This window comes from Perissodus microlepis, chromosome 20, assembly GCF_051167445.1.
Source record: "Perissodus microlepis isolate ML-2025 ecotype Zambia chromosome 20, ASM5116744v1, whole genome shotgun sequence".
In the NCBI taxonomy this organism is placed as follows: Eukaryota; Metazoa; Chordata; class Actinopteri; order Cichliformes; family Cichlidae; genus Perissodus; species Perissodus microlepis.
This window is the reverse complement of record NC_140480.1, coordinates 32,756,222-32,769,360: the sequence shown is the minus strand read 5'-3', so window position 1 is coordinate 32,769,360 and position 13,139 is coordinate 32,756,222. Positions and strand designations below refer to the sequence as shown.

At 42.9% G+C, this 13,139-nt stretch overlaps 1 protein-coding gene across 2 annotated transcripts in view; it reads right to left on the bottom strand.

Moving 5' to 3' along the window:
• The window catches only part of otud5a (OTU deubiquitinase 5a), a 37,041-nt gene that overhangs the window by 9,352 nt on the left and 14,550 nt on the right, over positions 1–13,139 (bottom strand). For both annotated transcript variants that reach the window (XM_084916446.1, XM_084916444.1), the window contains exons 3-6: positions 3,149–3,213; positions 2,904–3,060; positions 2,680–2,828; positions 1,004–1,189 (exon numbers count right to left, since the gene is read on the bottom strand). In XM_084916446.1, coding sequence (XP_084772572.1) covers positions 1,004–1,189; positions 2,680–2,828; positions 2,904–3,060; positions 3,149–3,213 — 557 coding nt within the window. The remainder of the gene's footprint in view (positions 1–1,003; positions 1,190–2,679; positions 2,829–2,903; positions 3,061–3,148; positions 3,214–13,139) is intronic.

The following is a 13,139-nucleotide window of genomic DNA, read 5'->3' as shown; positions in this document are numbered from 1 at the left end:
CAATGTGAAAATACCGACTATAAAAAAAGAAAAACCCTACTCATTATTAAGGGGATTTGAGGCAGTTTGCTTCACAGGCGTCTCACTCTGTGGAAAACACCTCCACCTGACCATCAGTTATATTGAACCCTGACCTTTGTTTAACCAGGAAGCTCCTGCAGGAGTGGGTCGACAAAGGGAGCATTAACAAGCATGTTTTTTATGACGGGAGAAATCGATGCTCTGCTGGAAAACCGGGACAAGCACACGGAGAACATGCAAACTAAACACAGGGTGTGTCAGAGTGAATGAAATGATGGGTATGGGTAGTTGGTATCCTTGTCTTTGTATCTGACATACATGGTCGACAAAAGCAACTGTGTGGCTCACAATCCATCAAAAGTCACAGTTTATAGTTCATTTGGACGAGTACGTTTGATTCAGTTCTGATTGCTACTGCAGGAGGAACAGCGACTCTTGTAAATTACAGATGCACGGTCGAAGTGTTGTCGCCTCGCTGTTGCACGACCTCATCTGTCGTTCGGCTGAATGAGGTAAATAAATGGTTTTGGTGGCCTGATATGAACTGCTGTATAATTTTCTTTCAAAGAAAAGCACAAATTAGCCAGCTGGCTCTGTGGGGTTTTAAATGATGGCGACAAATTAAAGTGAAAAGGTTCAAAACCTTTTAACCCCGACAGTGAGTGACGGTTAGAGTCACCTATGGCAAACTGATTTTTGTTCCAGGTCCAACTGTGGGTCCTGTTTAAAATGACCATCGACTGAGTTGGTGTTTAGCTGAAAGCACGATTCATATCTGTCTGTATGGTTTGTCTGAAAACATTAAAAATGAAAGTAAATCCATCACATTCCTACATTACATAAGCAGTTACGCAAACAGGGCGGATGGTTTAAGGATTCTGCTGCTAGAACAACAGGTTTTTCTTGAAAGTGAAATAAAAGCACACAGTTCTGAGTCAAATAATTTTCAGTGAATATTCATGGCCCGGCTCCCCCGTCCCACCTGTCTGGCCTGTTTCTCCTGGTCCCGCAGCCACTGCAGGTAAGACTCCCGGGCCACCTGCTCCTCAATGGCCTCGTTGGTGGCCTCCCAGTCCGTCGCCCTCTTTTTGTCCTCCAGCATCTGCTGCTCGATCCACGACTCCTCTGACGTCTTGATGGCCGACTTCATAAGAGACTGGTCCGCATACTGCGAGGAGGAGGAAATATATTTATTATACACACACAACTCCCTGAGCTAAAATGCTAAATATCAGCTAGAACAGCGGTTTTCTTTAACCCTGGATTTGGTCAGATTTTATTAGTGACTGGGAAAAGGAGACAAAACAAGGCACAATGTGTCAAACTTAAAGCCCTTCATAAATTTTACTTCTGCCTGCAGGACGGTTAACACAGACAATTTCAGCTGAGGTGATAAAACTCAGTACGTCTTTATAAAGTGTAAAGAGGGGGGCTGAGTATCCATTTGAGACCATCTCGTATCTCTGTTGTCATTTTGAAACCACGCAGCAGCAGAGATATGGAGTCACAGACGGAAACGGCGCCTTCAAAGAGTCGCTGAACTGAAAACAGGCATGCATCTACATAAAAATAAGTTTCTGCATGACAAATCTTGAAGCGCTGGAGCTGTAGACGAATGTTTCGTAACAGCAACAGGAAAGTTTTCATCAAAAAACCCTGCCAAGTTTGAGACTTGTAGGCTTTGATCTGCCCCCTCTACTGTACATATAAACGGCATGTTTCAAGAAGTTGTTTTCAGGCCCGTTAAACAGACGGCGTGAGACCGTAACGACCCCGACACTGTGTAATCAAAAACTGAATGCAATGATTTGGAACCAGCAAACCCTTCGATTATTCACAATACAACACAGAAAACATGTCAACTGTTTAAACTGAGAGAAAAAGCTTGCAACTAATTAAGTTAACTGGCAACAGGTAAGCAACACGATTGGGTGTAAAAGGAGCGTCTTGGGGAGGCGGAGTTTCTTAAAACTAAAGATGGACAGAGGTTCACCAGTCTCCAAAAAAACTGGACTCTGCATGCTGAAGTACATCATCTTGAGAAATTTCTGGCGCAGAAAGCAAGGCTGAAAATCAATATTGGATGCCCGTGATCTTTGGACTGTCAGGCGGCACTGCATTTAAAACAGTCATGATTCTGTCATGGAAATCCGTGCATGGGCTCAGGAACACTTCCAGGAATCACGGTCTGTGAACACAGCCTGTTCTCTGTGCCGTTCAAACAACAAATGCAGGTTAAAGCTGCAAAGAAGAAACCACACGTGAACATGATCCAGAAATGCTGCCGCCATCTTTTCTGGGGCAAAGGTCATTTAGATTGAACGGAGACAAAGTGGAAAACTGTTCTGTGGTCAGACAACTTGAATTTTGTCCTGCTATGGAGGCGAGAGACCATGCAGCTCAGTTCAAAGCCTGCATCTCTGATTAGGCAGGAGTCTTCGCTCTCCCATCCAAATCGTTGAACTCGGGTGTTTCAATCACTTCATTGGCCACAGGTGTATAAAATCAAGCTTGATTTACCAATCTGTCATGCTCTAGTTTACTGAGCTTTACACTTATTTATTGTGTTACTTGTTGTGTTTTTGCAGAACTGGGATTTCCCAACTTTTAGGATAACTAAAGTCAGTCTGATGTGCTGAGCGAGTTTGGTTTTTGTACCCCAGGTTTGAAGGCGGGCAGTCCCAGTCCGACCCCGATCGTGGCCTTGTTGGGATTAACCACGGAGTTGTAGTGGATGTTGCGGTGGTAGCTCACTCTGATTGGTTCGTCGTGGTTCTGATGGATGCCGTGGAACGTGTTGATTGGTTCTGGAGGAAGAGGAGGAGGAGGTTGTTAGATGGATGCGACTGGCTGACGGCGATGAAGGTTGTTTCTCGACTCACCTGTGCTGTACTGGTAAACCTCCACTGGCCTGTTGTACATCTCCGCCATGGCCTGCATCTCGATGTGGTTGCCATGGCAGTTGTTTTTCCTCTTCCTGTTGATGTATGTGGTGAAGTCCTCTGTCACGTAGTTGGAGAAATAATCTGCGTTCTTCATCTGAACGCCAAAAGCAAAAACTTTATTAACACAGACTCGAACTGTAAGAGTAACACAGGAGGAGGAAAAAAAGGACGCGTCTACTCACCAGGTAGTCCATACAGTGTTTCCGCACCACTTCATGCATGTCCTGGTCTCCATACACCTGATCAGCTGAGACACAGACACACAGGAAGAGTCAATTCATTTGGGATTCAGTATAAATGCTGGTAATTTGCCAGAACATTAAACAGATTTAAGAGGTTTTTATCAATGCCACTCAGAATTAAACTGATAACGAATTCACAACAACCAAAAATACTGAAAAATACATTAGGGGCGCGTCGCTGTTCGCATCCACCACCAGCAAACATATGTCGACTAACTAATTTCAGTCAGTTTGAAATGCCTGCATACATGTGCAGGGTCAGTTTAACAATGATGGCTGATTTTCTCCATCTCACTGCCGGCCAGCAGACATGCTAACGATATGAGCATCCAGGCTACCAACGGATTCAGCACTTTTAAGACTTCTGAATGACTGAAGACATTTTTACTCCAATAAAAAAAATTAACTGTCCTGTTGCTGTGATACACTAGAGACCTGTCGCTGTGACAGCTCCAGCATTTAAGAAAACTGATATTTGGATGAATTCTAAAGACTTTTAAGATTTTTTTCGGGATGTGCAGGAATACTGTAGGTGATTTCCACGAGGAAGCGGATTTAATTTTCCACTAGTCACTTGAGGCTAGTGAGGTCACTTTGTGATCCTTTGACGTCACTCGTTAGCACTGGACTCGCTCAGAACAGTGAGCTTGGTTTAGGCGATCCTGAGAGAGGTTAGTTTTAATGAGAGCATCATGCACTGTTGCAGTCTGTTAATTGGAGTATGGACCCTGTTTTGTCTTTTTAAGACTACGCAAAGCTTTGTCTCTTCTTTTCAGTCCTCATTCTCGGCCTCTGCAGCTTTTTAAAAAAAACTGTTTTAATTCTTGTGCATGCATGATTGCGCAAAGTTTTTAAAGAATCCCTCTCGGGCCTCCTAATATTTCAGTGTGGAAAGTTTTACTGGAAGTTTCTGCTTGACGATGACAACTTTGCAAATGGCAGTGGATGCACAAAGGTCACGTCAACCTATGAGAACGGCTGTGTTCTGGTTTGGTTTTGGCTTGTGGTGCAGCTCTCGATTCTTTTTAAACTTTGAACAGGTCAGTGTTACCGGCATTTAGTCAATACATCACTGCAGGAGGTCAGAGATTCCTGAATCGCACAGCAGACTGCAGCAGAAAACTTTGAAAATGCCTCTATGATCACTCGGTCTCCTCTTTCAGCTCACGCTCTAGATTATGACAACTATCCTGTAGGACGTGGCTCCAAAATAGTGCGTTTTAAGCCAAGTTCAGGTGCGCTTTGTGATTTTTGTGTTCACCAAACATTACTACTCTAGCTGCAGAAAAAGACATTTCAATTTACTGTAAAAGTTACGTTTTATAGCCTCATACTATTGATGTAAGGAGCCTGAGCGTGTCATTGGCTGGAAAGACTTAGGACACCATCTTGGTGTTAGTTAAGAGACAGTTGGAAACCAAACATCCCTTCTGATAAAACCCTTGTCTGCTGTAAAAGAGCACTGATCTATAATTTATAAGCTAGTGAGGATTACTGCAAAGTAGAACAATTGCAGGCATCACGCTCAAAAGTGGTTTCATCTGACAATTCAAAATAATAATAATAATAATAATTCAGGAATGCTTGTAATCGGAGGACATAAACACTGTTTTGTGCAGATATGACAACATGTGTGCCTTAAAATTTTGATTTGACCTTTTGTGTGGAAAGGGAACAATAAGCTAAGGAGGACTGGCGAGTCCAGGGTGGCCTGAGCGCCCGCCATTGTAGTTGCACAACTGTGCATGCAAGCAAGGGACCAACGCTGCAGCCATAATTGCAGCATTAGTGTCCCCTGCACTGCCTGTCCGGCCCTTTGGAGCTGGTCCTGAGTCTGCACAGAAGCAATGCACTTTCTGCACTGGTCAAAAAAAAAGAAGCAAAAAACACTTTCAGTGCTGCAAGGATGTGACAAAACTTATGCTGCTGACAGCTGATGCATAATATTTAGTCTGTGAAGCCCGACTTCAAAGCCAAGTGTTGGATTAAAAAAAACAGCTAAAAACACTAAAAAAAATTAAATTAATTAAGTGATCAATCTGTCGCTCATTTCCCTTTGATTTCACATGTAGATCATTTTCACTGTTTATTAGCCAGTTTTTGCGTTACATGTCAAAAAAATAGAGAAGCAGAAAAAAGTCAACACAAACAAAAATAATGTCACACAAACACACTTCCTGTCTGAGATGGCGGTGGGATGTAAATGAGCCCCATTTCGGTTCAGTTTACAGAAAGTCACATGATCTGTCACCGCAGTAATTCTCAGAACCCCCCCGATGACTTCCTTTTTCTCACCAGCGGTTTGCTTCGTGTTTTTGTGCATAAACATGGCGGTATGACTGCAAAGTGACACACTCATAACACATCTGACACACACACACACACACATGGCTGAGCAGCAGCAGCAGGTGTATGTGTGTGTGTTTGTATATATATATATATCTCAGAAACATTCAAGAGGGAATCTCCCAGTAATCTCCCACTCAGAGCAGTGGCATGCACCCCGGTGCAGGATCTGGAGCGCAGCGAGGTTAACCCGCGGGTTAGTCACACATGCACAAAAACCACAGTTTACTGACCAACAAGTTCTCAGAAAAATGGTGTAAAAGAAGGGCAGCTTTTTTTTTTTTTTGCAGATAGCCACACTGACTCATACTGGGATTAAATGACTTTTAATGTGATTTTATTGATGCAGACACGTGTTTAATGCTGCAATAAAATCAGTTTTGCTAAAGTTGTGACAGTTTGGTACAAATGACAGTGCAAACTCCAAAAACTCAGTCAGTTTGATGTTTGATATCATTACACCTTTTCTTCATTGCAGCTCATCCAAAAAGACACAACTTTGACTGGCAGAGTTTGCAAAAGATCTCGTGAACTTTCACACCACTGTTGTCTTCGTCCATCTTTGCATGTTTATTCAGACTATTTTATTGCTAAGCGTCAAGGTGCATTAAACTGCATCTCTTTCACTGCAGGATCTGTTGGTCACTGGGTCAGTATTGGCCCTTGGACCACGTTTTGCCCACGTGAAGCCTTGGAAGCCAAGTTTGGCTTGGGCAGCGAGATGGTTTGTGCAGGTTCAGTGTTTTTCAGCAGCAACAGGTGCATCTGAGAGTTTGTTGAACAAAGGCATGAATAAAAAAAAAGGAGACAGGAGACAAGCACAAAAGACAAAAAACCAGGAGAGGAAGGGACACATGCAACAAGGAGAAGAGAAGGCAACAAGAGGAGAAGGGAAACATAGGAGGAGACAAACAGGAGACAGGAGACGATAGAAGACACAAGGAAATAAGGCAGAAAAAAAAAACAGAAGAGGAGACCAAAGCTAGGAGAGGAGATGCGAGACAAGGAGATGAGGCAGGACACAAGAAAATGAGGTAGGAGACATGAGAGGAGACAAGATGCAGAGGAAAAGGAAACAAAAGGGCGAATTTGAGTTGGTTGCTGAGAAATACCACACACACCACGACAGATAGACTTCTGCAGAATTAATAATAAACCACATGCACACACACCCACACACAAACACGCACACATAAACCACAGTGAGCGTTGTGATTGGTCAGCTTGGACAGCTTTCTCAGAAAGAGGTGGGCCCTTACAGAACCGTGTCCGTCTTGTTTGTTACACCACTGCTGTCGATAAAGTTTTTATCTGAAACTTGCAGTTTGACTCCACCCTGACCGCCAACACCAGCAAAGGTTTCTGGGTACTGAAGTTCAGAAGCAAGCTTTAAATTACCAGCAGCTGGACACTAACATGGACAGAAGGGTTCTAGATCCTCCTGCTGCTGATTAGATCTCATTATTATTAGTATTTGTTCATAGTGATCAATAAAAACAAGTTATTATTGATTAGAAATATCAGACATTGCAAATATTAGCAGAACCAACATTCTTGGTAGCAGTATTCATATCTCGGTAATCAAACTTCCAGCTGACCAATCAGAGAGCAGAGGGACGTCACCATCTCTTCTGCAGAACTTTATCAGCTCCGAAGCTCCGCCCCCAGCTGCCAGTGCGAGCAGCCCCTGTTTTACACATTCGGAAGCGGGCCGTGGACCACAGAGGCGCCACAGTGACGTGACGTGTGGGCCGCTGGGCCTCACGTCCTTCCTCCTTCTGCAGAATTAAGCTCATTGTCAAGCAGGAACCTCAACTTCCAGTCAGAGGTCAGCTTTAATAACATCAGGCGACCTCAAACAGAGAAGTGCGGCCACTTTGTTAGGTCCTTTAATATGTTCAAAACCTGAAGGTAAACTTACGAGTGGTTCAGATCAGCTGCAGTTAACTGACCCCAAAAACTTCTTTGTGTTTGTGAGCTGGCGCTCCACGACCTCGCTCCACAACGTCCACCTCCCTGCAGCTGTTTATCCAGCTGTTTTAACCCTCAGAGCTGTGAATCCAATCAAAATGTCAAATTCTGACACATTTTTATCTATAATTGTCTGACTAGTTTTCATATTCTTCATACAATTTGTTTTATAGTTTTCTTCTATTTTTGAAGTATTTCTTACTATGTTTCAAAAAAGCCTTCATTCTTCACTTGCAGCCTGACCTTTCTTTGATTCTGCAGAAGTTTAACTGTGTTGTTTCTTTAGACACTGAGTCACTTATTTACTCGTAAATAATGCAACATGAACTCAGAGATTCACAAGGAGATTGCAGAGAATTCAAGGGGAAAGTTAAGAGGGAATTTCCTCACAGCTCAGTGTAGGTGTCTGTATTTGTGTGTCTGTATTTGTGTGTCTGTATTTGTGTGTGTCTGTGCACTGACTCTGGGTCGGTTTTGAGTGACCAGCTCCAGCCGACCTGACACTTTGACAAGTTTAAAAGACTAAAAGACTTATTTGTCGAGCTGAGGTGACCGTGACCTGAGCAGCGGTGCTTTATAGTTATGACACACACACACACACACGCACGCACACACACACACACTCTGTACAGGTCTTTGAGTTCTTTTTAAATCCTGCAGCAGGTTTTAGACTTGTGTCAGTGAAATTGAGATGGAAACCTTAAAATCAGACTGAACTTTGTGAGTGAAACTGAGGAAACATTCCTGCAACTTTTCTATCAGGCTGCGGCACAGATGAAGAATGCTCTATTTCAAAATAAAAGCTGTGTCTATTGAAACTCGGCGGTTTCAGTGGTAAGGCTAAACTTTTATTCTGGAGAGAAACGTTCTCCATTTTCAGTTTGTGTCACACTCTTTGCAGTTTCACTGCCACTCAGCGAGTAGTTGGCAAGCGCTTGAGGACAAGTCAGCTTCTTCCACACAAACCACAGGGCATCACGGCATCCTGCTGCCGCCCCAAAGCAATCGCAAGGAGGTTATTGGTGCAACAATGTCTTTGCACCAATTTCAACCTGCAGAAACCACAGAAAACACATTATCCCTTTACAGAAAAATGTCTTTCCTATGGTTAGTTGACCACCTGGCAACCATCCTGCAGTGGCTGGCTGATGGTCACTGACCGGTCCTAAGTGAGTGATAAGCCTCTAAACATTAAACATAAATAAGTGAAACTATGACAACCGTGAGTGAAAACCTCTCCAATGAAGTATAACGTTGGACGTTTACTGACTTGTGTCGGTTTAGCGGATAACCCTTTTGTCACTTCTTGATCTAAACAGCCAGCACGATGGAGACCAAAAAACCTAGAGGCTTCCAAATGCTAAGTTCAGAGAGCAGTGGGGATGTAATGGTGGAGACAGACAGCTTTTTGAAACAGTCAATGATATAACGTTGACTTCCTTTTGGACCATTGTAGGAACTACAGTCTTTGGTGGGGAAGTATCCTCCTTCTCTTTCCTGATGCAGCTGCTCAGAATTTGTTTTATGTTAATACTTTGCACATTTTTTTCATTAGATGGGCAGAAAAAAAGATTTGCATCTTGTGTCTGTTGTCAACACTCTTCAAGGACCGAGAAGAAGATAACCGTAAGTGATCTTTCAGGAAGATGCCAAACATCACGGTCAAACAGATAAGATGGCTGTTGAGGAACAAATGCAAACCATGTTTATTGTTTTGACGTCTGGCGCACTGTCCACACACAAAAGCTCTGCCCTACTGCAGGTACACGACAATGATTTCAATCACAATGACAAAAAATGTGCGCATGAAACCACGGCAGGTGTAAACACCTGAGGATGCCCAACACACCTGAACACACACACAGTTATATAATCTCTGTAACTTTCCACAACTTTTTGTAACTCTCAGTCTCGTAACAGTCAGAATCCCAGAGAAACGAATCCAGATGGAGTCGCCTGATGCTGGAAGGGTAAATTTCCAGATGAAAACCGACGGGAAAGTTATTTTCTACACTCACTGAGATTTTTGATATTGGTCACTAAGCTTATGTTGGGGTCATCTGGGCAAACTTTGAAGATACCTGACTTCTTCCACATTTTTAGGTGCAGTCAGCAATTTTTCCTGGTTCACTGTTACTGTTACATTTTGACCATGTGACCATTAAAAATGTTTGTTAGACTTTGAATTAATGAAACTCCGAATAACATTTTTTTTAAACACCAGTGTTTTTCGGGACATTCATGTATGCAGGAAAGAGTTGGGTAGTTGCAACTTTTTTGTGGTACTAGTACAGATGTGGATTATCACAGCATAGTTGAACCATAAACATCAGCTGTGATACTTTTTTTTTTTTAAACATTGTATTTTTGCTAATTATTTGCTTTTAAACAACTAAATATGATTCTATAAAGTTATTTTATATGAATATACACTATAAATTAGCTTTTTAATTGTTAGTATTGATTTTTTTAATTTTTTTTTTTTAAATATCTCAGAATATAGATTTTTTTTCTTCACATTTTATCTGAATTTTTAAACACTGTAACACATTTTCTTTATTTTCTGAAACACGGAAGACAAACTGACTAAAATGAATAAATATATCAATTAGTCAGCCAATCTCTGTATTTGTAGCTCAGGTCCCCGTCAGTGCTGCAGGTAACTCCAGATTCAGGCAATGAAGACAGACTGTGAAAACTAATCAGGACTCAAGTTTGGAGTTTACCAGACAAACTGGAACAAACTGGAACACACGACGGGTGTCCAGTATGAACTCAAGATTGTACTCTCTGTACTCTGACACACACACACACACACACACAGACACACACACACACACACACACAGACACACACACACACACACACACAGACACACAGACAGATGTAGAAACTATGGAGATTCCACCTCATATACTCCCATGTTTACACAAACTGTCTGGACACAAACACTCAGACATTGCTCTTAAAGTAACACAAGGTCAAAGGTCACTCTGACACAAGTCCCTCTCTCTCTCTCTAACACACACTGCGTGACTCATCGGCAGCAGGAGGTCGTCAGAGTTTCCCTGTGCCCCTCAGTGAGGTTTCTTCATGAAGACACTTCCTCTGGTAAGCGGTGACCTCTGACCTCTTTCCAGTCTAGCTGCTGCGACGACCCAAACATCATCATTCAGACGGTGAGAGAGTCTAGGGCCAGAGAACGAGACTTTCATTTCAGGTGCAGGCTGACTTTGGATTGTCTGCACCTGTAGGCCCCGATCCTTCCACAGCTTCAGCAAAGAAACATCTCAACTCTTCAAGTTCAACTTTCAGGCATCCGGACTCGAGCTGAACCAACCAGCGACTGAATCTGTGTCTTCGGAGAGGGCCAAAAAACAGAAGTTGCTGCTGGCTGCAGTGAAAGAATTCCATTTATGTTTCCCGCTGTTATTATTCAGTTTAATTTTGCACAGCGGACAACGATGACATGAAGTAACACCGTGTGATTCTCATAAGGTGTGACTCATGCGTCGCTCTTTTATAACATTATGAAAAACTACAGAGGACACTTCAAAAAGAGAGCATATGTAAACTTTTGCAAGGGAATGAACAAAGAACAGTAAACACCACCAGAAAATTTCCGAGTGTGTCAATGATTCCATTTAAATGATCAGCATCAATAAGAGCTAACGGGATGTGTGCAGGTAACGGGTCACGTTTGTACAATGAAGAATGGGCACGGTGTTTATTATTATAATCAAATAACTGCAGGAGAGAACCACTCCTGATTTTCAACAGAACTTTATAAGCTGTGTTTTAATGTGTCTGTTTACGGGACGTATGCTGAGCACACGCTGCCCTTCTGGGGAATTTTAAAAAAAAATGTACGTCCTATCACAAGAAGTGAACGAGGACAAAAATGGCCACGCTTTGAAGTACACCTCGTGCATGTAGAGGGTGCAGGCATGAGACCATGGGGAAAATGATTTTTCCAGAATAAAGTTCAACAAAAATGTTATCAAACCAGAACTATAATAAAAGTGTAGACGATACTTAAAACACCAATTCAGACAAAAAAAAAATCTTAAAGCTTTACAAAAGATTAAAACTTTGAATGATGTTTACGTGCCCGAGAGCTCGTTCGGACATGTAAATTCAGCGTATTTGTTGTTCACGTGCTAAATAATGTGAACCTGCATCATTTCTGTGTTTGTTTGTGTGTAAAATCCCTGATAACAGTTTTGTCCCGCATTTGTTTGTTGGGATCTGCTCACCGTAAACACAGCCACATAAACACATGAACTCACCACAGTACAAATCATCTAAACTTGCCAAAGTGTCTCCGAGTTCAACCCACAGACTCGGTCACCTGATTGGCTGAAAGGTCGACGACTCCTGCAGCAGAACTTTTTCCATTCACGGTGCACGCTGTGACAGCTGGGACACATGACTGTCACGTCATGTGAGCAACAAACAGCTGTGTGAGCCAAAACAATGAGTCGCGACTCAAAGTGCTGAGTCAAAGAGGAGAGTGGCGACTCACAGCTGGAAAAGGCTGTCGGAGACCTGGGAGCCAAAGTGTCTCTGATCGCTGGGAGACGCTGGGATCCTATCAGCCCACCCAGTCCCCCCAGTCTGCGTGTCAACGCTACTGATGAGCTGGGAATCTTGTTAATTACCATTAACCCTGAAGTAACTCAAATGACAGAGTGGATTCAATCTTGAGCCTTTCTTTTTTATTTTTTAAATGGCTCTGTTTGAGTTTAACATCTATGCCAGACTTGATGTGCAAAAGCAACACTTTGGAGCTAAAAATCAAACCTCGTGATTCTGATCTGACTCCTGGATTAACAAGCCAAACCTGCTGGGTTATAAACCTAACTCGGTCCTGATCTCATCGCTGACAGTAAAGCGTCGAGGAAACTGCAGTAAACATGCAGTAAAACCAGCCCCGGCTGCACTACAGGCTGGGATGAGCCGCCTGTCACGAGGTGCTGCTGCTTTGAAAACTGAAATCCACCTGTGGATGCATTCAATGACACTCACTATTTTTTTTATTAAACACAGTCGGCTGATCTAAACCGACATGAAGTGAAACTGGACGCATGCGAGCTGAGCAATGAAACAAGCTCATCACACTCTGCTTTCCACTCCTCTGACTAACCACGACCAACTGCAGAGCATGCTGGGAGCATGACTGCGACCAGTCGGCCGTTGCACAACAACGTCAGACATGGGAGACGTTTCCTAATATTTGGAGAAAGAAAAAACCCACAAACATGTGGGTCTAAATTAAAAAAAAAAAAAAGCAAACGCACACACACACTCAGGGATGTGTCGTCAGTGGAAACACACACCGTGTCTCAGCTGTCTGAACTTTACTCTGCATGGTTCAGGTCCAGCTCACACGCTGGAGGCAGCTTTTTTCTGTACTGTACGGATTTTAAAGCCATTAACTTTCAGTCGACATAATAAATAAATAAATCTGACACTGTTTGAGATCAGCTGTTTGTTGCTGAGCAGCAGCTGCTGTTGGCATGCAGTCAGGTCAGGTGTGTTGGTATCAGCTGTTCCTCTGTGGTGTGTGTGTGTGTGTGTGTGTGTGTGTGTGTGTGTGTGTGTGTGTGTGTGT